Consider the following 26,047-nt stretch of genomic DNA (forward strand, 5'->3'; position numbering starts at 1 on the left):
CTTTTCTGTCCACTGTCTAGGTGTCTTGAAAATAATGGAAGGAAAGTGCTAGAATGTTTCCTGCATTAATGGTTGATGATTGTACTTCAACATTTACTGTATTTGAAGGAAAATTAGCATGAAGTAGAATATAATTTACAGAAAGCAATAGCGTTTGAGTACCTATCATTGTTTTTGTTTTAAATATGGGTGCTTTGTGAAAGTGAGAAAAATAGGAAGCCTGTTACTCACAATCAATGTTCAACTCAGAAACAAATGGTACTACTAGTAGTTATGGTCCGTAATGGTCCCATTTTTTTAGACAGACTGTACAATGCAGGAGGCAACACTGAATTTCTTAACACAGATACTTATTCCTTCTGCATTCCTTTTAAGCAACTTGTTGGAAATAATCAGTAACAATGATAAAACATAGCAATAATGTTCAAAATTATGATACTCTATATTTTATAGAGACGTGATTGGTTGCTTTATTTATTTTGTATGCATCTAGTGCAAAAAGGAATATGGCACCAACTGCAGTGCTTTATGCAGGCACCTCCAAAGTGCAGGCACCTGCCTAAAACTGCTTAAGAATTTACTGCTGCTCTTCCAGAAGCTACTACTCTTACAACAGAGTTGGCAGGATGTAACTTCTGCTCACACTTAATGTAACTTCTGCTCACACTTATTGATGATTTTCTATTTAAAATGCTCATGTAGTTGAGTGCAAGATAATGTCCTAGGTGTCCCTGCAGGCACCAGGCTTGCTCTGTAGGGCCAGCTGTGCAAGGAAAGTCAAAAAGGGCAGTAGGCAGGTGGTAGCAGACAACAGCTATATCAGTTTGAAAAACAAGTGTGGTCTTAGGCAATACAGCTTTGCACTTCCATTTCAGTTAGTATAAAAATCACTGATGCATGAGTGTACCTGGAGGTTTCAGCTTCATCACTAGAGCAAAAGCATAGTGCTTCCTTACTCTTGCCAAGATTCAAAATTATTCAGTTTACTGATTGCCACTTCAATTTCTCCCAAAGGGGGTTCTGGAAATGCCAAAGCTGTTGGACTATGGGGCTTCTCTTTACGCTACACTCAACATGACTGCCACCTGTCAGCAGTTGGCATATGGCTCAGATCCAGTGCATGGCTCTCACATCTCAAAAGCAGAGGGATTACAGTATATCATATCTTTTCTTACAAGTACCATCTCACTAGAGTAGTTCAAAAGAGCCTGGTCTGTTTACTGGTCTGAGAATATCACTAGGCCATGAAAGTATCCATGTAGCTTTGAAATCCTGCACTGTCTCTGAAACTATCTTAAATTAATTTTTTGTATTTCAGTCTAACATTTCAAGGCATTCCAGTTTTGGAATACAGAAAAGAGGCAGCTACTGGATGTTCTTTAGTAACATGAAAGGGAAGAAATGCAGGGCAGTTGCTGCCTCATTACATGGGATAGGACCATGGTCAACCTGTAGGATGCTGTCATCTGGTCAGGGTAAAAATCAGCTTCTTCAGCAATCATACCAAGATTGCTGCATTCATTTCTGTTAAGAAAATAATTTTGTGATTATGTGTTCTGTTAAAGAAGGACAGCAACTTGCACAACTTGGTGTTTCAAGCCCAAAGTCATCAGTTTTGGCAAGCTATTTTATTTTACAAATTCTTAGCAAAAAAAACAAACTGCAAAATTGAGTTTTTGTTTTCTTTTGAGTTTAGCTTGATAGAACTGACTGCCTCTCATGCTTTACATTTTGAAGAAAAGTGGACTTCAAAATTTAATGTCTCTCATATAAAATGAGCTGTCAACAATCAGCGATAAGCACAATTTAGTGGGTTCCTGAAGACCCAAGATACAGAGATGAAGTTACTGCTTTCAGCACAGTGATTGCAGAAACATGACTAGGCAGTCAGTTCCTCACTGAACCCAGGAGCATGCAGAAGGGAAGAGAGCTATAAATTGAACAAGGAAAAGTCTTATGAAACTTTGTATTTGTGGAACTACACCCTAACTCTGCACTTGGAAAACTATGCAAATGCAAACTTCAGTTGGAGGAACTTGAGTAAGATTAGTTTAAATTGAAATGCTTAATATAGAAATAATTATTAAATGCTTCCTATTTTCCTTTAAAAAAAATTTAATTGCTTTTGAAAAGCAGTATTCACTGTGATTCACCATTCATATGGATGCAGAACAGGTCTACCTGGGAAGATGTGGGAATTGCTAAAATAAGCTTAAGTTCACAGAAGGAAAATATTTCTTGAAATCTCCACAGCAGTCTGTGTTTATTTTGTTTTACCTCTGAGATGCTGCATCTAAAATTGATCTGGGAATATCAAAAAGTTTCCTAATATTGGCTTATTTTTAATCACAGCTGGGAATGTCTTAGTGGAAAGTTATGAATAAGAGTCAGAGACTATGACTTCTTTCAGCTCTTGTGGAGAAGTAAATATTGCTTAGTCTGAATCTACTGCATCTAATTTGCAAACTACTTTGGACACTGTATGGCCTGACACAAGAACTAGAGATGTATTTAATTTTAATTCCTATTAATTGTATCCTGCGGGTTATGTCCTGTGCTGTATTCTTGGAAAAATCTGAGTTGATGAAAGGACTAAGTGTGACTACACTTCTGCTTACACTCCTATAACACACTTTAAAATCATACACCAAGGAATGACTCCATCTCTTAGGCCTGTACTTTATTCAGACTAGGACAGAGGGATTTGATATGTGTACTCATCTTTAATAAGTTGAGAAGAATATGACAAATGCAGAAAGCATGTTAGCTAAAATAAATTACTTCAGTCCCTCCACTGTGAGACAATGTTTTTATAATTAAACTAGAAATATGCAACCATGAGTCACTCCAATGGTACATCATGTTATTCTGAATTGTAGAGATGACTAAAAAAATAAGTTTGGGTGTTAGTAGTGTGGACAGGATTATAAACTACCTAAGTTTTTCACACTGGAAACAACTCTTAAGTATTTATGAAACACATATGTCAAGAATCAGTTGTGATGAAAATTCTCAATTTTTGTTTTGAGGAATTTTCTAAAGCATTCAAGCAGATCATGTATGGTCTATAGCTTTGATTTTATTTTCTGATTTCTTTAAAGTACTGTATTGTAATCTGCAGTAACAGCTGGTTCTCCTTCCCTTTCTTTATGTGTGGAGATTTGCACTAAAGCTCTTTGAAAACTGTTTAGTTCAGAATGTCTTACATGTTGCAAGAGACCTGTAAAGCAGTACTTCATTGTCCACAAAACTTTCCTTCTGAAACTTGCTCATTTTTCATGTATTTGCTCCATCCCTCTGACCATCTTTGTGGCCTCCTCTTCCTCACTCCAACCGTTCCATGTCCTTCCTGTGCTGGGAGCCCAGAGCTGATGCAGCCCTGCAGGTGGGCTCTCAGCAAAGCAGAGCAGAGGGGCACAATCCCCTCCCTCCCCTGCTGCCCACACTGCTCTGGATGCAGCCCAGGACATGGATGGCTTTTTGGGCTGTGAGTGCACATTGCTGGGTCATGTCCAGCCTCTCAGCCAGCAGCACCCCCAGGTCCTTCTGGGCAGGGCTGCTTCGATCTCTTCTTCTTCCAGTATGTATTGATATCAGCAGCTGTCCAGGTGTAAGATCTTGTACTTGGCCTTGTTGAACCTCCTGAGGTTCACATGAGCCACTTCTCTGTTAAGTAACAGTGATGTTTGTAGATTAATGGAAATTTGTTAAAATTAGGAAATTGAACAAGGCATTTGTTTAATCTGGTCTTCAGAGAATTAAAAAGCATGATCTGAACCAAGTTAATGTAGAGCAGCAGGACATGAAGCATTCCCCTTTTGATCTTCTGTGTACCTACTTCAAGTGTTTTCCATGTAAACTCGTCCCCACTTTGTGAAATCCTCCACCCTGGTGAAAGGTGTCTAAAGTGACTAATAGGAAAATGGAGAAACACTCCCTGTTCCTGGGAAAAAATTTGCCATACATTTTGGAAAATATGCTAAATAGAAAAAGACAAAAACCCATACTTTAGTATGTGAAATAAAATCCAGAGACAACTCTATCTGTATTTAGCTGTATTTTTAAAAGGAATCTTTACAAAAACTGTCATCTTATAATAGGGTCTTATAAGAAAAAAAAAAAAAACACCAACAGAAAAAATCCAGGTCAGTTCTTTTTTGCTATGCCCAAAACTAAATCAGAAATCTTGCTATGCATATCATAATTACAAATTGTATTTTCCATTCTTTCACTGAATTAGAGGGTTTTGTTGTTTTTTTTTTTGTTTTGTTTTGTTTTTTTTTGTTTGTTTGTTTTTTTTTGGTAGGATGTCACATGTGCTTCAGTTTGAAGACAGAAGCAGAAAGGTGAAAGATGCAAGCATGCAGGATGAAGACACTTTTGAGATCTATGATCCACGGAATCCTGTAACTAAGAGGAGAAGAGAAGAAAGCAAGAAGATAATGAGAGAAAAAAAGGAAAGGAGATAAAAGGAGTGTGAAGTTAGCCAGAGCTGCCTTGGAAAGTGACTGCAATAAAGCACTGGCTCTTTTGTAAGCTGATCCTAAAAATACCACTGGACAAGTGTGAAAAGGAATCTCTCAAGAACCTGTCATGCAGTTTTGAAGCAGAGTTATCATTTGTTTCTTAAGTTGTGCATTCAAGTGCTCTCACTGCATTCATTATCCAGCCTCTCTAAAGGTTTTTAGAATTATGTATTTAATAAAACAGCTGACTTTTGTCCGTGTTTTAATTACAGTAGTCAAAATCTTTGTTTGATCCAAATATGGTAATCAAAAACTTTTCAACATAATGAAGGAGAATTTTTCTAAGTGAGGGTCAGGTTAGAAGATGGAAACTCCATCTGCAGGCTCTTAAGATTTTATGAAACTACAATTTTAATTATTTTCATTGTTCTTTAAAAGACATGTAAACTTTGCCTGCTTGAACCACTCTGACCCAGAATTAAGACGATGCAGTCCTTTTTAGAATGGTCACAGCTTTCTTGAAACAAGCTAAGTTTAATTTGGGAACCTGGCTATTGCCTCCTTCTTTTGAAATACACATTCAGGTCCAGATCCCATATTGGGAAGTTGGGATAATACATTTTAGATATGTTATTTCACTATCCATACCACATGAATAAAAAAAGAGAGTCTGAATTTGCTGTAATGGTTGCTTAAACCACTTGTTGCAATACCAGAAAGATCCCTTTTGGGAAAATTCTTTAGTAGAATTTTCACTGTCAAGTAGCAGGTAATGAGCATTGGTTTATAAATTATAAATTGGCTTATAAATTAGTCCAGTACAGAAACAAAAGAAAATGTGATCAGTCTCATAAAAAACATAACCCTGCTTTTAACATTATTCTATCATCTAAAATTGAACAGTTCAAGGTTCCAGATCATAAGTTTTTCTCAGATTTTACAGTCCTGGGTGTTAATATTTTTGCAGATAAACAGTAATTTTCACTGTTCCTTCTTTACAGCAGTTCTGGTGCCACAGAAACAGGAATTACCCGAATGGCCCATAGCTAAAGAAGAGTGAACAAGGTCATTAAAAAGTGCCACCAGAGCAGTGTTTTTGCTGATGTTGTTTTTAGAACAAGTTCAGTAAGGTATGGTGTCCTTATCAAGCTGCCACTGCCAAATTTCTTGATAGGGTTTGAAGTGTGAGATACATAAACCTGCATTGGTGGGTTAATATGGCCCAAATGTCAGAGGTTAGATTAATACAGACTATTGCTTTAATGCACAGTGCAACCTTTGAGATAAGGAGAAAACTTGGAGGTGTGAAGTGAGATCCTATATAAAGCTGTCATTATCCTCCTCTTAGGCTGAGTGAATTATACTGTGCCATGGTGTAAAGAAGTTAAGAGGGGTTACATTCCTCAACATGGCCATTCACAAATTACCGAGTCAAAGTTTTTTAATCATTAAATCATTTTTGTTGGGCTGCAACTGGCAAAGCGAAAAACATCTGATGTCACATGCTGTTACCTCTAGTCATTGCTTTATGGAGAAAATTTTAAATCAGTCATTACAGGAAATGAGCATATCAAACCCGCATTCTGGTAGAGATGAGAGAGAGGAAGAGGTAGTGAACATGGGGAAAGGTGAGGGCTAGATCTGAAAAGGGCCTTAAGCATCAATTGCAGGACAGTCACTGCCCCTGGAATAAAAGAAAAGTTCTAATTACATATTTTTCCTGCAAGCTAAAGTAGGATGTGTGAGTCAACAAATAGGCAAGTTGACTAACACCATTCTTAGTTGAATATTTTTGCCGACTACCTACAGCAGCTCTGAGTAAGCTGTATTAGATGATTCCCAGTTTTAAGAAAAGTCCAAAGAGGAAACTTAATGTGGGGGTTAAAACTCTGCTCAGTTGGAGAGGTTTGAAAAGTCTGGACCTTGCATACACAGGATTGGTAACCTGACAAGAACAAGAGAGTAACTATGTTGACGTTTTCTTGGTAAGTGTGCATTGAAAGTCAGATTATCACAACTAGCCAACTGAGAGTCACTTAGAAATGGGCTAAGGTGTCTAAATTTTACTCATTTCACTGGAGCAAAAGTAGTTCCGTATTTCATTTAGGAGACATTTGGAGCAAAGTTAAGAAAAGCGTATTTCAGAAGTACATTCTCAGTCAGGAAAAGTCAGCACCAAAGAGTAAGAACCTCACAGAAAGAAGCTGAAATGATGACATTTGTCTGAAACAAGTAGTTTGCAGCGTCAGAGGTAATTCCCATTCTGCCAGTAACAGTCCTGCCTATTTCCCCTACTGCAAGGCTGGCAGAATCATTTTAACTCAAACCTATTTCGTTCATTATCTGGCATTCTTGTAAGTACACAAAATGTTGAGTTGTGTAGCATTGCAATATTCTTTATAGACTCTGAAATGTGTGTGCTCACGGTTACCTTGCATTTGACAATACTGAAAATCAGGTGGGGAATACAATATGGGCAGGTGCCTCCCTCTCTGAGAAACAGTCACATTGAGCTAGGGTAGTGGCTGAAAAATGAAGGAGCAGTTGGTTTTGTGGCTGAAGAAAGAATTTGTTCTATGGTAATGAGATTTTTCACAGATTATATTTTCTTAAATCTTTATTAAGCATCTCCCATGTTCCCACCCTTATGGCCACCACCACACCTGTCTGTATAAACATGATCATAATCTCTACATAGCTGTAACATACAGCCAGGAACATTTGTCTGTGCATTAACAATACAAAAACAGTGTCTTAACATTGCTTGTGAGGCTTTAATTCCTAAAAATGCTAATTAAGAGCACAGATTGCCCAGCTTGATGATGCAAACCACAACGCTGATATGTAATAATTTCTGTAGACAAGTCAGTGTAAAATTGCTCTGTATGCTCTAATTCCCCACCATCACCACCTGCTTTTTTGATTACTCACTACATCAAGCTAAAAATCATAAAAGCCCACACTATGCCCAAATTTTGAGTTAGATCTGCCAAAGGTCTACCGATATTTAGTGGCAGCTAACCTGCAATTTCAATACATCAGCTTTGCTACTGACACAGTGGGCCAGTGTTGACAAATCTTCTGTGAGACAGTCCCTCCAGTCATCCCTGCCTTTCTTCTAGTATGAGCATTAATGGAGCCTTTCATTCTGTAAGAGGGAATGTGACTTTCCTAACTGAAAAGAAGGGGTGAGGGGAAAGCTTTTCATCCTTGCAGATACCATTATGTTGATAAAGTCAACATTTTCATTTCCAAACCAGCTGGATTTTGAGTAGATAAGGGCCTTCTAGGCCGCATCTGGTAATAGCAAGATCCTTGAGAAGAGCTTAAAGGCTTGCTTCAAATGCTGTCAGTGATGCCAACAGCTAGTACAATGTGCGCTTTTTGCTTTGGAGCTAAAAAAAACCCTGAAGTACAACAGAGCCTGGTTTATTTCTGTCAAATAGCCACTATGCCTAGGCTGCTAGGGGTGTAGTCTGCGATGCCACATTACGTAGCTTTCCCTGAGCTGCTGGCTTCCAGCATGAGCAGGTTTGGGAAGGGGTTTTTTCCCATACTGTTTCTCCAGCAGAAGAGTGTCTGAACTATAATGGTTAAAGTAACTACACAGCAATATTTTCTGCTTTCGTCTAGAGGACATCAAGTTTGCAAAAGACACAATTATGTTTTGGCAACATAAAAACCAGCTTCAGACAGAAAGGATAGCTCCAGACTCTGCCTCATTCTGGCAGAGACATGTGCATCTGTCATTACTTAAATTATGACAGACTCAGGCTGTTAGAAGATGACGGGACTTCTTACCTGTGTATTCTCAGTAAAAAATTCAGGTATTTGCTTACATCTTTCATTGAAACAAAGAATGATCACATAGTGGCTATATTTATAAAGTTCCTGATGATGTACATACAGCATAGAGAATGTAAACTGAAAAGTTTTTGAATGTATCTAATAGCACATTCCTGCCCTACTGGTATAGCAAGTACAGGAAGTTTGAGTGCCACAAAGTGATTCCCTTCTGTTATCCTGGCCCGATGTGCCACATTCCAGTTTGATAGTCACAAATTCCATATGCAAACTGACAGACACCTTGTACCCACAGGGGGGCTCTCTGATGGATAAGTTCTGGTGCAAGGCATCCAGGGCAGGTGGCACACAGCCTGTGAACCTCAGCTGCTGTGACAACAAAATACTCCTCTGAATTCATTTTCACAGTACTTTTTCTTGGCAGGATTTCACTTCCACTTCAGTATCCATCAGAGATGGGGGTTTCCATTTGATTTTTCACTTCTTTTGGTTTTTTAACAACCTGCTCACACAGCACAAGTTTCATTTATAAGTCACAGATTAGAGGAGAGTGTTTAAAAAGCTGCTGCACACTTGTGCAGGTCTTTCTTATGCATCTCACACTGACACCTAAGAATTGGTTTCTGCCTCCAGGCTTCATCACCACATCTCTCATCATCATGCCGTTGCTGTCAGCCTCTATTGCCAACAGCCAGAAAAGGAATTTATGTCCTCCTCCTCAACCTTTCAATAGCTTTTGCATTCATATCTAGCCTCTGCCCCACTGTCCTCTCCAGCTCTCTATGTCTCCTGTCTCCCAGTGCTGAGCTGGACAATCTGTAAACCAGCAGAAAAGTCACACACAAGAGCTGAAGCTGCGTTTTATTTTACTGTGTGCCTGTGTAGATTTTGTGCATACTAAAAATGCAAAAAACATGAAGTCAAAGCTTCAGAGAGTAGGCTTAAAATTTAGATTTTAACTTTTTTATGTTTCAAGCACTTTCTCTGTATATCTTTATTACTGTTTTTAATTATTATTCCTGAAACACATATCAAAATAGCACTGTACCCAATCTAGCCACAGAATGAGGACCTGCTGATTGTAACCTGCAATTGTTGTCTGGTATTGTATGCCAAAGTGGTACAAAAGCCTGAAAGCTACTTTTTTTTTTTTTTTGGGGGGGGGGGGGGGGTAAGACCTTTTTTTAGAACACAAATAGGTTGGAACTAATAACCTTCTACTCTTAAAGCACTGTTTTAAAAAAGCACAAGCCTTAACAACCCTAAATTTACAGACGTGAAAGAAAATTACAGACAACAAGACAGCATCTTGTGGGAAAAAAATTATCCTAAACCTCAACACATCAGAAAACCATTTGCATTTTTAAGATTAATTCACCAAATCTAAATGAAAAAAAAATTCATTATAGGGAAGGCAGGTGGGAAATCTACACTTCTTGACCTAGAGAATCACATGGAAGAGAAAACAAGTCCTGATATGAACAGATTTTACTATGGTTCCTATTTCTAATTTATGAAATGCACTGGCCTTTGGAACAAAGCACAACATGATGGTCGTATTTCTACGTCAATGGGTATTACACACTTGGATGTCCAGTCCAGTGTTCATAAGGTTATTTAGGCTGCACACTTGCCCTTTATGATTTGTTTGTAGTTGTAAAAGGGCACAGTTACAGAATAGCCCTAGGATAGCCTTAAGTTTTGGCAGCTTTATTTGGCAGCAATAAAGCATTGAAAGCTGAACCTCTTTATATTCAACACAGCCTGAAGATCACATTTTTGCAGCCACTATTGAAACTTGGTTCCAAAATCACATGTGTTCTTCTTCAGAAGTAGCTTCTGAGTAAAACAGATTTTAATACAACGTTGCATTCAAAGGGTACTTCCTTCACATGCTTTAACAGAGACTCTCCACAGTCTTGGGAAAGACTCTCCACAGTCTTGGGAAGTATGGTCTGACCTCTATAATGAGGTATTGCATCCTTCCATCTAAAATGTTATTTCACTGGAACAGCAGAAAATAACTGCCAGTATGTGGTCAGTCATTTTAAAAAAAATTTCCATTACAGCTACAGTATGCTCTCCCTTACATTTACAGAATATACAAACCAAAGAGTTTACACATTAAACACATGAGTTACTTCAAATGTCAGGGCATGAGCTGGTCCTAAGTGTTTGAGTAGACTTGCAAGATTAGGTATGAACATCAGGATAACGATTCAGGGGCATGGGCTGGTAAATAGGGTTGTTAACTGCAATACCTAACCCTGCACTACAGATTGAGAAGTCAGTTTTTATGATTGACCCTTGAGGGGTCACAAAAAATAATTCATCTTGTGCATCTTGTAAAAGATGTTTTTTATCTAGGGTACCCAAACAACCGAGTTATCCCAAATGAAAACAAAAAAATATTTGAAAAATCTGTAAATGGGGTAGGAGAAAATAATTCTGACCCAACTATTCCAGATTTACTTATATTTATAATGTAGTCAAAAGATTTTCCTCACAGTGTTTCATATTAATTTATTTTACAAAGGCAAAAATCGTCAGAGAGGAAGACCACAGCAAGCAAAGAATTTACATAAAATTTTGCAAATAGATTTTAAGAAAAGCCAAAAACTCAGCCCAGCTTTCTTCAGCTTCTAAATCTGATACACATTACTATTTTTTGTTTAATTTCAGGTGGTTTCACTGCTACAAGATGAGACCTCATATACCAGAGAGACCAAAATATACTACCTCACTGTCATATAATTTAGGCTCAGTCATACCTCAGACAATATTTTTACAAGGTCACTTTGCAAAAGTATGTCTAGCCTATCCAAATGACAATATTATTTATGCCAAAGGTTTTGCTTTACAGATGGAAGTATTCCAACCACTGTTTAATAGGCTGTATGGAGAGGCTAAGAAAACATCATTTGTTGCACACACAGCTTAAGTATACAATATAGAACTAAAGTGTACAGACTGATCATTGGCAACATGGGCTAAAACTGGCCTCAGTGAAAAAAGCCACAAAAGCAAATGAGCTTCTGAGTTTTCCTCCCTGATATTATTTTTGGAATTCCTGAGCTTAACCAGAAATATGAATGCACAAGTGAGAAATAGATGTGAATTCAGTAGCTACCTGAATATTAAAAATTAAAAAAATATATTTTTCAAAAGGGACTTTGTAACACAGACATATGACTTCATAAGCAGACAGGACAGCACATTCTCAGCTGCAGTCTCAGAACAGGGAATGGAGAGTAATGACAGGAACTCCAATAAAAAGCTTTTTAAAAATACTGAGGTGAAGACAATACACTCTTCAAAGCCAAAGTAATTAGTACCAGGACTAAGTGTTTCTGAAGGCAATTAGTGTAAAACAAGCATCTTTCTTTCTTCTCAAGGTCTATTCTTAGAAAACAATTTTCGTCCATCGACTTTACTTGTAGTCAATTTTTCAGTTTTTCTGGTGAACTCTAATTCTTTAGGGGCTGAAACTTGTCCTTGTTGCTGACTAAAATCATTGAGAAAATTGCTAAGATTTAAAAATCCACACCTGATGAGCACTACCATATACACCAAAACATTATAGCATGTGAAAATCAGCTGGCACTTAAATAATCTCAGTGCATCAGACTCATTAGGAAAGTGTGAATTAAGATTTGGAGGAACAGAAGCACAACAGAAGACTCCAAGGGCCAAGGAAGGAAAAGTACTGTATCTGTGTAAGGATCTTAGCTAGGCAACCATGGTACACAGGCCACTGCATAAAATTCTGTAATAGTTTTGCTTTCAGTATGGAAAATTAATGTTGATTTACCCTACAGAACTGTGGAGTAGCTGCCATTGTTCCTCTGTTAATGTGCCAATTAAGTCCGTGCTTTCTGACAGCACAAAACATGCAGAAATCTGGGACTTTTTACCATATGATAAAAACTACAGCAGTCTAAGCAACCTTTTAATTTTGAAAATACTTCTTGTAGACTGTTGGTCAAAGCAGCAACATTATTGAGACTGGCAGCAGAGGGTGGACTGTTGGTCTTTCTGTTCTGGCCTGATCTGTTTTGGTCTGATCTGTATTTCACAAATATAATTTGGTCTTTCAGTTGTCAGACCACAGGTTTAATTCAGGTTCCAGACAGGAGGGGGAGAAGCAAGTAAAGAACTTCCAAAACGACAAAATGTTTGCTATTTCCACAATGTGGCTTTTGGAGTAGCAGTCTCTTGTGACCACAGAAAGCCACAAGCATTCAGAACCATTTGAGTAAGCCAATACAGTATCACACAGCTATGGACAGACGGTATTTGGCTTCTGGACACCCTGTGTGGAATGTAGTTTTAGAAGAAAAATATGTTAAACTCCTGGTTAGAGGAAAAGTCCAAAGATATCTCACACAAAGAAAGACTCAGTGCCTCAAGTTATCTATTGATTTCTACCTTGAATACCTAAAGTGCACATTTATAAATCATATAAATGCATCTAAAAAGAGAGTTTGGAAGCTGAGGTGCTATTTATTCACAAACTAGTGAACTGATTATTGTGCACTATTGCACACTAATTATTACATTTCAGAAATACAGGCAACGCTAGGAAGGGAGAGTACAGGCTGCAGTGCTAATAAGGGAAAAAAGGATGCTATTGTACAAAGGCCAAACAGGACCAAACAGAAGTCCCCTAGAGTCCCTTAACAGCAGTGAATTAATCAAGGATGTTTAGTATCAAGGCTACAACACCTCATGGAGCTACATATGAAAAAAATATACCTGAAACTTCTCTTTTCATGCTTTTTTGGCTCTTATATATAGCATCCTATTTCTACTGAGTTTTCAAATAATAATAACATTACCACTAAACACCATTTCAAGTCAAAACAGACAGCACATAATCAGATATATTTCTATAATTTAAGAGAGAGGTTTGTCTAACCTCCCTCCCTCAATATTCCACACATTTGTTTGGTTTTTTTTTCCCAGTGCATGATTATTCTTGTCTTCAGAAATATTTTCCTAAAATCTTACCTAAATGTCTCTTGCTGTAGCACAACCCATAACTTCTTGTACCAGTCTGAATGAATAATCTTTTCTGCTCTACAGCAGTATTTTATATATTGAAAGATTTATCATGTCCTTTTTCTCCTCTAGAATAAACAATCCTAAAATTTTAGTTTTCTCCCTAACAGTCATGTTTTGTATATCTCTAAATCATTCCTACTAATCTTCTCTGGCTTTTCTCCCAGATGACCTGCATTTTTCTTTACCTGTGTTACCTAAAGAAAGCTGGGAACAGCAATCTCAACAAAGACTGATTCTTGATAAGAACAGAGGAATGAATCTTAACACACAACAACCCTGCCTATACATCCAAGCAAGGGTCTTCCTTTCTCCTCCATTTGCACAGGTTTTTTAAATTATGTTGTTTTGCTTTCAACCTTTATAATTCTCAAATTCTTTGCTATTACCCTACTGATTAGCAGGTTGGGGATTTTTTTATTGTAGCAATTGATTATTTCCAGTAGTGGTGTTTGGTATTTATCCGTATTGAAGCGCACTCTGTTGTTTTGGTTTTTTTATCAAATAGCTGCAATCATTATGAGCTTGTCTCATTCTCAAACATGCTTGGAAGGCCTTCTAGCTGAGTTTCACTGACTCAATACTTCACAGATTCCTTACCAGAGTGCCATATGAAACTGGTCAAACTATCACATGATCAAACATCATTATTCCTCTACTACATGAAAGTCCTATTACCCTACACCAGACTTCAAATTGGCAATAAAAGTTAATTGATGCTCTCAAAACTAAGGCAAATTTCATCATGTTCTGAGGAATTATATGAGGGAAGAAAACAATTTACTCCTTGGAAGGAAAATATACTCTGAGATGCAATTTCTCGTTAATATTATATAAACTACATAAGATAAGAAATGCTTTTCATACTTGGCTGAATCCAACAGCAATGAACCAGGCTAACACAGAGTTGAGGCTAAAGCCTGATTATCCAGTCAGTTACAGGCATTTCTCTTCCCCAGGTGTATCATGAACAATAGCTATATAATGCCTGGCTGCAAACAGCAGGAATTACTATACCTCAAACCTCAAGTCCTTTAAACTGTCTGGATGAAAGTATGGAAGTGAATAAAAAGGCAGCTCTGGGTCTGAACAGAATGATGTGAAGGAGGGAAACACTCCTGAGCTCTTTTAATCTTTTCATGTTAGGATAAGGATATGGAGCTCCTTCTGAAAAAAGGGAATCTTCCTTGTGCTGACATGGCAAATCATGTCATGTATACACAGTAACTAAAACAATTTCATTTCCTGTAAGTCCTCATGTGAACGGTTATAATTTCTCTTACCAATGGAGAAAGTGAAAAGAAAAAGAATTAAAATGTCAGAACAACTGTTCTCATCTGTCATTTGGTAACTGATCTGACATGTCTGCACAAAGGAAGTGGAATGCCTCCAGCCATTGTTCTTAGATTTCACATGGTTTTTTACACTTTAGTCAAGTGTACTGCCACTGGAAGGAAGCCTACAGTCTACAGAGAAGGAAGATAAGGGAGATGCTAAGTGTGTGAAATACTTAGTGGTGACTGTGAATGTAAAACAGCATTTCACATTTATGAAAACCAACTGCACACAGGGTGAGATAATGGGATGTTCTTGAAAGAGACCCCCAGCCTTGCATGTGAGAACAGAATCTATTCAGTCATTGGTGATGCTGATGATGAATCTCTCATCTCTTATCTTCTGAAATATTTGACATATAATCAGAACACATCTTCTATCTGAATTGTTGCAACAATTCAAGTCTAAATATATTTGTCCTTGGTAGTGCAGTCTTTGATATAACTAGCCCTTGATTGTGGCTCTTTCTCTGCACATCAGTGAGACTTTAGATAGCTTGATTTGGCCATCTTGTCAGAATGAAATGGCATGTTTTTGTGGCTGAGACATGCTAGTTCATTACAAAATCTAAGGAAAACAATACCTATTGTCTTGAAAAGTCTGTTGAACTGGGAAACAACTGCTTTACCATGTTCCTGTTGATACACCAGTACAGTTTAGGGGAATAGTATATTCAATACACTGCTTTAATCCTGGTAATCAGTAGAGCAACCTCTTACAAGTAAAAAATAGAGATGGTTGTTTCCTGAGAGATATTGGACATACAGTTACTCCTCTACTATCAACATAGTCTTCATGCTCTGCTGTTGATGCATTCTGTAGAACTATCCCTTCCCCTCCTCAAAGTTTTGACCCTTCTTAAATGAGACACTTCTTGAACAGAGCCACTCAGACCCAAACATGATATCATCTGAATAAATGAACACTTCTGCATTTCTTCAACAAGACTTTTTCAGTGGGCATTACCTAATCAGAACAGATGTGGCTATTGTAGGAGTAGTTTGTGCCTTAGGACTCCAAATTTTTGTTCCCTGGACAATAAGAAACAGCTGGCCAAACAACAGTCAAAGATACATCTCCTACAAAAGACACACCAGTCTCATTTTTTTGAAATGAGAAGATTTTTAGCATGACAAACAAGACTGAAATCTTTTACTGTAGGATTCACAGAAAAAAACCTTTTCAGGTCTAAAGAGAAAGATTAAATATTCATCTTTTCATAACTGAATGAAAGCAGTCCTACATAAAGATTGAGCTGGATTCATATTGCAAGCCTCTCCTTCCCAAGCAGAACCTGTCAGGCAAAAAAGAACCATGTTTAAGTGCTGCAATCTGGGCTGTAGTTCTAAGAAGCATATTGCAGAATCTCAGTCTGTCTTAGCTGGAAACACCTGCATGCTGCTTCAGACACAGGGATAACTTACCTCCTCTGTCTGCTTGCACCTCATTTATGCTGTGATGCTGTCCAGTGAAAAACAACTGTTTTCCTGTTAGAGCCAAACACAAAGTTTTGTGGAGGTAAAGAGCACTACTTGTTTATACACTGGTTGCACCAAAACAGTTGCTTCTCTTTTACCTATTTTTACTTACTTGATATTAGAAGCTGCTGTTACCAAAAGACCAAAAAGCTGTGTTTGTTTAGGAGGTTCATTTTTTTGCCAAAATCTGTCTTGGAAAAAGACCAAACAGAAAAGCATGCATTAAACCTTCCATCTTATTGTACAGGTTTTACTAATATGAACATTCTTCTCTTTACAAGTATTTTTCCATAGCACCCATGCCAAATTTCTCTTAGGCTGTAGGGAGGCAGAAGACAGACAGGGACAATGGTATTTGAAAGCAGTTTAGTTCACCTCCAAAAAAATACAGCTACAGTCCCTTGCTACACTGGCCCGTGCTTACAAATCTTACAATCTTAATTTAAGAACAAATCTAAAATTAAGGGCTTGAAGACAGAACTTCATTCCCCTAAAATCAAACAGAGCATATCCCTGCTTAGTACTTGGACCCTCATTGCATTTTACATCCAGATAGAACTAGGACAAGTTTTAGGTATTGAGTAATGATTTGGTATTTCAAGACCAGCTCTCAAACTCAGGATTTTGGTTTTAGACTAGATAAGAGACATAAAAGCCATTCTGAAGTACCTGAGAGATTTAAAACTGTAGCAGTCTTGAAGGCTCTAAACATTAGACTACATTTCTAGTGAGAAAAAGAAAAATAATCATGCATTTTGTGATGTTTAGAGGAAGTTTCCTGAATTCTCTTTCACCAGAATTCTGAGAATATTTTTCTAGAGCAACTGGAGTTGTTGTGACCCAAGTGCAGGACCCAGCACTCGGCCCTACTGAACTCCATACCAATTTTTCTCCATCTCTGGGGAATCCTGTGTAGGAAGTGCATGGACCTGTAGAAAAGAGCCTGGAGGAGAGCCATCGAGTTAATCCCTGGACTATGAAGACACACTGGGAGAGCTGGGATTGTTCAGCCTGGAGAGGAGAAGGGTGTGTGGAAAGCTCAGGTCACCTTCTAGTACCTGAAGGGAGCGTGCAAGGAAGGAGAAAGACTTCTTACAAGGACATCTGGTGACAGGACAAACTAAGCAATGTAAATTACGTGTTAGGAATAAATTCTTTACTGTGAGGGTGGGGAGGCACTGGAACAGGTAGCCCAGAGAGGTGGTGAATACTCCATCCCTGGAGGTGTTCAAGGCCAGGCTGGATGGGAAGCTGAGCAATCTGGCCTAGGAGAAGGTGAGTTGGAAGATGATTTTAAGGTCCCTTTAAATCCAAATCATTCTGTGATTCTGTGATTCTAAATCCATTTGATGCACAAAATCAGTTGAATGCAAATACCGTTAAAATAGATTCAGATGGACTTTCTTTATTCATGAACAATCTGAAGGGGAAGAAATGTCCTGGTTTGGAATAAATTAGGGAAGAACCTCCAAAAGGAGTCCCCTAAACCAAAACCTCCACCACCCCTTCCCTCCCCCAGCCCTGGGTTCGGGAAGGAAAATACCTTGGAGGAAAAGTGGAAAAACCGGATTATTGACAATGAAAAAAACCACTCCTCAACACCGAATAGTGGGAAAAGGGGTTACTGTGAATGAGGAGGGTGCTGACGCGTCTGTTGCGAGCCCGGGACTTCTCCAACTTCTCAGGTCAGGTCAGGTCCAGAGCATGTTCAAACCTTTGCGGGGGGAAGTAAGGAAAAAAAACCCAAACAGAAGCAGCGAAAAGCCAGCGGCAAGGGGCAGCGAGAGAGAGAGAGAGAGAGAGAGAGGGAGAGAGAGAGAGAGAGAAAGAAAGCAGCAGAAAAACAACAGCAGTGAAGCAAGGCACCCAAGCTAGAAAAGCCGAAGCAGAAAAAGCCGACAGCAACAGCAAAAGCAAAAGCCAGCCGGCCCCGCCAGAGAGGGAGGGGCAGCTGCCAGACACAACAATGTATCCAAGATATGGGATATATGGCATAGGAGGCAGGTCAACCCAGAACAATGGTATCATCCTATATCTTGGGAAGTTGCTGAAAGAAAGGTGTCTGGGCTGTTTACAATTTTTTCTCCTTCACCAGAATCAATATATTATGGCAACTAGAGAGTTAGTACTCAGTATTGCACAAAAATTATTATGAACTGCTTGGTAGGGCATATGAAGGTTTTTTTCTCTGAAGTGAAAGAAAGCATGTTTCATAAAATAAAAACAGACTTAAAAGCTAATGGTACAGAAAAATCCAACTAAGATCTCATCCAATCTGTTCTCATGTAGATCAACCTTACACCTAAAAAATGTATTGTTGCTTTAGAAAAGTTATTCTCTCTCTCCATCTTCTTGGAAACTGTTGAATGGAAAGTCAACTCCCCTCCAAGGAGTCATCAAGGAAATAATTTCATTCTTAGCCTATAAAGCTAATTACTCCATGAAATTAAAAAAGAAAAAAGTACTGTGTGAAATAAGTTGTAGTCATTCTTTCAAAATAATTGTCATCATACTCTCTATTCTGGAGTCATTACTGGACTACTTTATCACATAGACGGTCTATTTAGAATCATGTGTAGCACAAGAAAAGGAAAAATTACAAGGGGATAAAACTCAAATAGATAACCCTGCTCAATTTCTCTCTCATTTTCTATCTCTCTTTATATCTTTTTACAGTTTCTCTAAAAATTCTTTTCTCCTTATTCTTCCTTGTTTTCAAATAGGTTTCTTCTGCTTCTTCTTTTGGTCACCTTCAATCATTTACCATCGGCTCCTGGAACCATGGAGTTTCCAGCCGACTGGAAGTTAGCAAGCATGATGCCAGTCTACAAGAGTGGCAGGAAGGCAGATGTGAGGAACTAGCCCGTCAGTCTAACTTCAGTGCCAAGGAAGGTTATGAAGCAGATTATCTTGAGGGTGATCATGCAGCTCATGCCAGACAACCACGGGATCAGGCCCAGCCAGCATGGTTTTGTGAGACGCAAGTCCTGCTTGACAAACCTGATCTCTTTCTATGGCAGTGTGACACACACAGAGTGGGTGAGAAAAGCCTGTGAATGTTGTCTGCTTGAACTTTATTAAAGCCTTTGACACTGTCTCTCCCACAACATTCCTCTGGAGAAGCTGCTGCTCATGGCTTGGACAGGTGCACAGTTCCTGGGTTAAAAACTGTCTGGATGGTGGGCCCCAGGAGTGGTGGTGAGTGGAGTTACCTCCAGCTGGTGGCCAGACACAGGTGCTGTTACCCAGAGCTCAGTGGTGGAGCCAGTGCTGTGTAATACCTTTTTGGATGACTTGGTGCACCCTCAGTTAAGTTTCATGCATGACACCAGTGTGGGTGGAGTGCTGACCTGCTGGAGGGCAGGAGGGCTCTGCAGAGGGATCTGGGCAGGCTGGATCATGGGCTGAGGCCAGTGGTGTGAGGGTCAACAAGGGCCAGGGCTGGGTCCTGCCCTTGGCTCACAACAGCCCCAGGCAGGGCCACAGGCTGGGACAGAGGGGCTGGAAAGGACCTGGGGGTGCTGGTGACAGTGACTGAACATGAGCCAGGCTGTGCCCAGGGGGCCAAGAAGGCCAATGGCATCCTGGCCTGGGTCAGCAATGGTGTGGGCAGCAGGAGCAGGGCAGGGATTGTCCCCCTGTGCTGGGCACTGCTGAGGCCACACCTCGAGTGCTGTGTCCAGTTCTGGGCCCTCACTGCAAGACAGACACTGAGGGGCTGGAGAGAGTCCAGAGAAGGGCAATGGAGCTGGGGAAGGGTCTGGAGCAGCAGTGCTGTGAGGAGCAGCTGAGGGAGCTGGGGGTGTTTATCCTGCAGAAATGGAGGCTCAGGGATGACCTTATTGGTGTCTACAACACCCTGAAGGGAGGCTGTAGCCACATGGGATCTGTCCCTTCTCCCAACTAACAAGTGATAAGACAAGAACCATCTTGTCTTATGAGCTCAGATTTAGTCACAAACACTGAGAGAAAGGTCCCCTTTTATGGGATAATCTAAAATCCTTCACCATCCATCCAAAATAAAGGACCTCTACAGCTTCCCTAGTGGATTTGGGCAATGGGAGATGACTCAAAAAGGACACAGAACATAAACAAGTCAAAACCCATTAGCAATACATAAGAAGTAAAAGATATCCCTTTAACCCAAAACTTATTATGGAAGTACAACAAATCTGTGAGTACCCAAAGTTCTTTTTGTTTTGAAACTAGTAATCTCAGATCAAGGTAATAGGCTTTCTCTCCAGATCAGTGAAACCCATTCATTACTACAGTCTTCAGAGTGATATAAATATTACCTCTCTGGGGAAGGGAGAAGTTATTTTGAACAGTACAAAACAACAATGATGACAAACAACAACAAAGCAGACATTACTTCCTGTCTCTTGGTGCTTCTGCAGGTTCTTTCAGCAAGCAGATAGTTTTCCCTCCTTGTGCAGGATCCACGTGCAGTAACTTCGCCCAGTCTCTCCTGGACTAAGATACAATCTCCTGGACTATATAACTTTCACCAAAATAATAGCAATAGAGGCTGGAATAGCAATGGATATATGTAATAAAAAATAAATTTAATAAAATTAAAAAGCAATAAATAAGTGTAGATGCTAAACATTTATGAAAGGAAATGTGTTACCAAGAGTATCTGGAAAGAAAAAATTTTTTTTCATCTGTAAATGGCAGATTATCATTTGATAAATCTCAGGGGGAAGGGACAAATATAAGTAAACCTTTACAATTCATACTTTTACAGTACATACTTTTTCATTGCATTACATTACTTTTAGTTTTTTCATTTTCATATGCTGAAATAGAACCTGATTGTTTAGATTGATTTCACATTTCCCAGTCTCCTGTGCAATTCCTTTGGATTCAGACACTTACACTCAGCCAATATTCATTCCATTCCCCCTCCAACATTGAGTAAGGTGTTAGCACACACACAAAAACAACTGCAAAAAAACCAAAGCCAAACACACCACACAATTTTTTTAGAACATGCAGTAAGAGCTTTGAAAACTGCAAGCAATGTGACTGTCTGTCTGTTTGAATAGTGATAGGACCAATAAGGTTTTTAGTTTTTAGTTCTAGGCAAGAGATTTGAATCACTTGCCAAGGAAATACATGCTCAAAGTTATTGAAATAGCTATAGGTAAAATTGTATAGATCTACATTTAGTTACATTGATAGCACTTTTTGTGTGTCCTTTTGCCAAAAATATGCATCATAAACATAAAATAACATAAAATTCTGGGGAAAAAAAAAACAAGACTCAACAAGGGAGAAAGGGAGTGAGTTGTCAGAAATTCATGTTTCCAAGAGAAGAAAAGAATAAGACAGATGGGATTAAACCAAAGTAATTATAACTTATAGTCAATTAAGACAGTTCCTAAATGGAAAAACAACTAAGAAAGGATAGCAAAAAAAAAAACCCCACAAAAACCCCAAAACAAACAAAAATAAACACAAGAAAACCCCAAGCAAACAAGCAAACAACAAAACAAAAAGCCCAATGCCACCAAAAAAAACCCAGAAATTATGCAGGAGGAACACTAGCTGATCAAAGAAGGAGACTTGTGATAGATGGTCAGTATGTTGCAGGTGTCACTTTTTTATTTTCTTAACAATCCACAAAAAAAGAAAAAAGAAAGCATCCTAGGGGCTGAGGTATGTTTTCTTAGGCTTGGGGAGTGAATTGTTGAAAAGCTTTACCGTCACCATAAAACAGATAAGAAGGCAATTAGAACTCCTGAAAGACAACAAAGCACTAGACCCAGATGACTTAAATACCCAGCGGAAGAGAGGAGAACTGTAAACCTTATAGAAAAGATTTATGACAGGTTACTGAGAACAGGGTATTACAAAAGAGCTGGAGAAAGAATTGATGCAATTGCCACATTCAATAGAAGAAGAAAGGAAGGAGCCAGAGAACAAATGCATTGAGCTGTAGACACAGGTATAGTAAAGACTCACTAGAAAAGGTTAAAAAATTGTGTGACACTGATACAAGATTTGGAAATAATAAAAAGAAAGGGAAGATAGGGAACTCACTTGGTTTTTGCTTCTTTGGATATCTGTTCACTTTAATATTGATCACCTAACAGTAGAAAAGGGGACATGCAGTAAAGGCCATTTATCTTTGTTTAAGGGCAAGAAGATATCCCATATCTGTATTCATGTTGATTGTCACAGGGTGTTTTTAGTTGAAGAGAGCAGCTCATCCTGATAAAGCACCTATCACAGACAGCTGCATCAGTCAGTACAGCATGAATGTGTTCACTCCGGTGGCAGGCTCCAACCTCACAGAAGCTGAAGTTAATTGAATAACCCACCAGACACATCTGACCACTTAAGAGAAATTTCCGAAGTGCTACAAGCCATGAGGACATGTAAATAGTGCTCAGAGATTACAGCAGCAGCTGAACACCACTGAAAAACATGTGAGACACAACTCAGTGTTGAAGGGACACTTTCAGAAGTGTCTTTAATAAGTAAGCACTTTTATAAATGCAGACATCACAATTTGCATGGTCAAAGTGAGATAAAAATGGAAAAAATTAAAGAGAATAATTTCTGTAAGATGAAAAGACTAAAAACAGTAAGTTGATATGTGCAATCTCTTCCTTTTCTCTCCCCAAGCGCTACCCCAAATTAATTCCTCTAAATTACACTGTTAGTTTACTGTGGAAGACAATAGTTTGTATTTATGTTTTTCTATTTATAAGAATTTACTAGCCTTAGTAATTGAAAATATCTATGACCAGAACTTCAGAAATATGTACCTACAGTTCTCTGTTTGTGCACTTAGACTCTTGAGTACAAAATTTGAGCTGCCAAATTTAAAAATAGTCTAAACACAAATTTTCTTTCCATGATGTGATTTGGCACATGGAGCCCAGATACAGGTAGTAAATTAGTCCACTAACTTCTTTAAAGATCTTCTCTCATAAATTTCATATTACTGGTGGAGGAAAGTACTATACAATCATGGGAGATACTTTTTCAAAACAGAAGGATGAACATTTTTAACGAGATGAAGCTTAAAAAAGCATAACCATAATCATAGAAGAGTCAGAGCCACAAAACAGCCTTTATACTTATAAAAAGGCCTTCACCCATCTTATCAGCAAGCCTGTGCACACTCCTGTCCAGCGTTTGTCACACAATTTATCTTTTCTAGAGGGGGAAAGAGTTTCTGTGGGAAGTGATGTTAAAAGACTGGCACACTTCACCAGTATGCAACAATTCAAGAAATACCACTATGTTTAGTTTCAGTGAGCTGTTTAGTTCATTAAGTGGCACTTCTAACTGCCCTAATCACCATGCCAACTTCTTGTTATGGACAGCATTTCTCATCATCAGAAAATAACGTGAGCTTAAAATACATACACAATGGAATCATAGAGTGGTTTGGGCTTGAGAGACCTTAAAAGTCAGGAAGGTCTTATGGTTCTCTGACAGGGAGGCCAACCTTGACCAGGTTAATCAAAGCCCCATGTAGCCTGGCCTTTGATAACAGCAGTTATCAAAAGATTCACTGAGGAGAAGAAAATCAAAAGCAAAGAAAGATTTGCCATGCAACAAAAAATGCCTGTTTTGTTTGCACTATCGAATTAGTGCAGACGGACAAGAGCAGTGCTAGAAGTTCAATACAACTAATCTTTAAATGTAAAAATTGTGAGAAGAAAAACAATAAAAATAGCCATATTAGCATCTCCAATACTTTATGAGGCCAGCTCTATGTAGCACCATTCTAAATTTTTCATCATCTGTCATTTAATATCTCTGTATTCTAAACTATACAGTTAACCTTGCTGGAAGTTGAGAACCTATGGACTGTCTTTCCACTCTTTATTCCTACCATTTTCTTACAGCCTTTGAAAACACTGATTGAACAAAGAAATTAACCCAGCTGATGTTAAAAGTGCTACACAGCCATATGGACTATTTGCTAATTATATACAATAAGATCAAAACCAAATAAGAAGTGTAATGTTTTTTGACTCAACACAGAATAGCTTCTAACTCAACTTCTGACACACTTTCTCTGCCTAGACTAGTTTTTTGGTTCTAGTTTTGGTTTTTTTGGATTTGTTTTTGTTGGTTGTGGGGTTTGTTTGGTCAGTTTTCTTGGTTTGTTTGTTTGTTTGTTTTTGTTGGTGGTGGTGGTTGTTCGGGTTTTTTGTTTGTTTGTTTGTTTTGGTGTTTTTTGGGTTTTCTTGGTGGTTTTTTGTTTGGTTTTTTGTTTTGGTTTGCTTTTTTATGTTTTTACCTTCTGTTTTTGTTCTTCATTTTAGCAGGTCAGACCATATCATCTTGGATAGCCTCGGGGGCCTCTGAACAATCACTTGCACAGAGCACAAAGGTTCAAAGAGCAACTGCTCTTTCATAGGTGCAAACTATGTTATCTCTGACCACATATGGTGCACTGTAATCATCCATTTCTTAAGGCTTCAAAAACTCCAAGCTGACCTTGTGCTTTATAAATCATGTCACTTTTACAGAATTATCCCCTTCAGCTATTAACCGAATTGTTTTGCATAAACATGCATCAAATCTTATTGTTCCTTTCCAAGCTTCCAAAGGGCATAGCTTACCCCAGAGGAAAAAGAAGCTAAGAAGAACTTGAAAGATAGTTAAAAGTCTCAAACACCCAGTTACTATATTCTAGCTAGTCAAAACCCACAAAAATCAATGCTTATCCTCAGGACTTATCACTCTTAAAAGAGTTTCTGACGTTATTTAAATGCAGCATAAGTTTTGCAGGAACATTCAGCTCACAAATATATTAAAAAGATTTTTTTTTTCATTCATAATCTTATTTAATTAGCATAAGCACAGAAAAATGGTTTAAGACTGACCTTCAGGCAAACAAAGAGAAGTATTTTTTGTTTACTACCAGGACAGGGGTAATATGTCAATATGTTAAGCTTATAAAGAGGCTCAAGACTTGCATCCGTTTAGAAACCTGTAAAAACCTTGTTCCTTAAGCCTCCCTACCTATGTCTGCAAATAAACAAAGTTACTAAGAAACTAACTTAGATTTAGATATGTACCTCTTTAGCTGCATTAAGCAGGGGTGGACTAGGTTAATCCTTAACTGCAGAATAGAGTTGTTGACTTTTTCTCACTTGTAGGTATATTCATTCAGAACACATGTATTTCCAGACAAGACACAAAGGAAATATCATCATTCTCTCTTACCCTGTGATTACGACCTAACGGTAGAATAAGGCACAGATTCTGCAGTGTTAGTGCAAAGACGTTTATTGATTTCAAATGCTTGTATTTATACTTTTCAAAGCTGTGGTAAGATGCTCCACTTAATGTTTGCTGGTTACAGGTTCCTGTGCTTGCCTGGAGAGTCCTGAATGTTCACTGCATGGAGGAACAGGATGTGGTGTTTCATCTTCTCAGACACAGTTTGTGCTGCCTGATCAGATCCAAAGTTGTTGCTGCTCAAGTTTTAACAAACCAGCTGTGCTGCTCATGTTGTATAACTTATTCTGCTCTTCAACAAAGACCAGTGTCCAGGATGTAGAGACCAGGGTGCACATGCTTATGTCTGTCCTGAGGCTTGGAATTCATACCTCACCTATGCTTTTTCTCAATGTATTTTTTCCCCAAAGACCAAGCTATGGTACATCTTAAACAAGAGGTGAAGGCATGTGCCACTAAGGGAGATATCCCCTTACTCTGACACAACATGCTCTTGTGCACCTAGCCATTACATATTCTTGGAAATTCCCCCCATAGTATTTGTTTACATGGCATTTTGCAGGCAGGCACATGAAAATTCCACAAACAGAGCCAGCAGGACATGTGCCAGCTCTGAATGAAAAGCCATACTGTGCATTTAGCACATTATTGAGCCTCAAATGATAAACTCCACTCAGCAGTGAGCAGCTT

General features: G+C 38.6%; 1 protein-coding gene across 1 annotated transcript in view; it reads left to right on the plus strand.

Annotated features, from left to right (window-relative positions):
• CWC27 (CWC27 spliceosome associated cyclophilin) overlaps positions 1-5,141 on the plus strand; it is a 97,413-nt gene extending 92,272 nt beyond the window's left edge. The window contains exon 14 of the mRNA XM_066339760.1: positions 4,307-5,141. Within this exon, the coding sequence (XP_066195857.1) occupies positions 4,307-4,469 (163 nt within the window). The 3' untranslated portion in view covers positions 4,470-5,141. The remainder of the gene's footprint in view (positions 1-4,306) is intronic.
• The last annotated feature ends 20,906 nt before the right edge of the window (positions 5,142-26,047 follow it).

Source organism: Sylvia atricapilla, chromosome Z (assembly GCF_009819655.1).
Source record: "Sylvia atricapilla isolate bSylAtr1 chromosome Z, bSylAtr1.pri, whole genome shotgun sequence".
Classification (NCBI taxonomy): Eukaryota; Metazoa; Chordata; class Aves; order Passeriformes; family Sylviidae; genus Sylvia; species Sylvia atricapilla.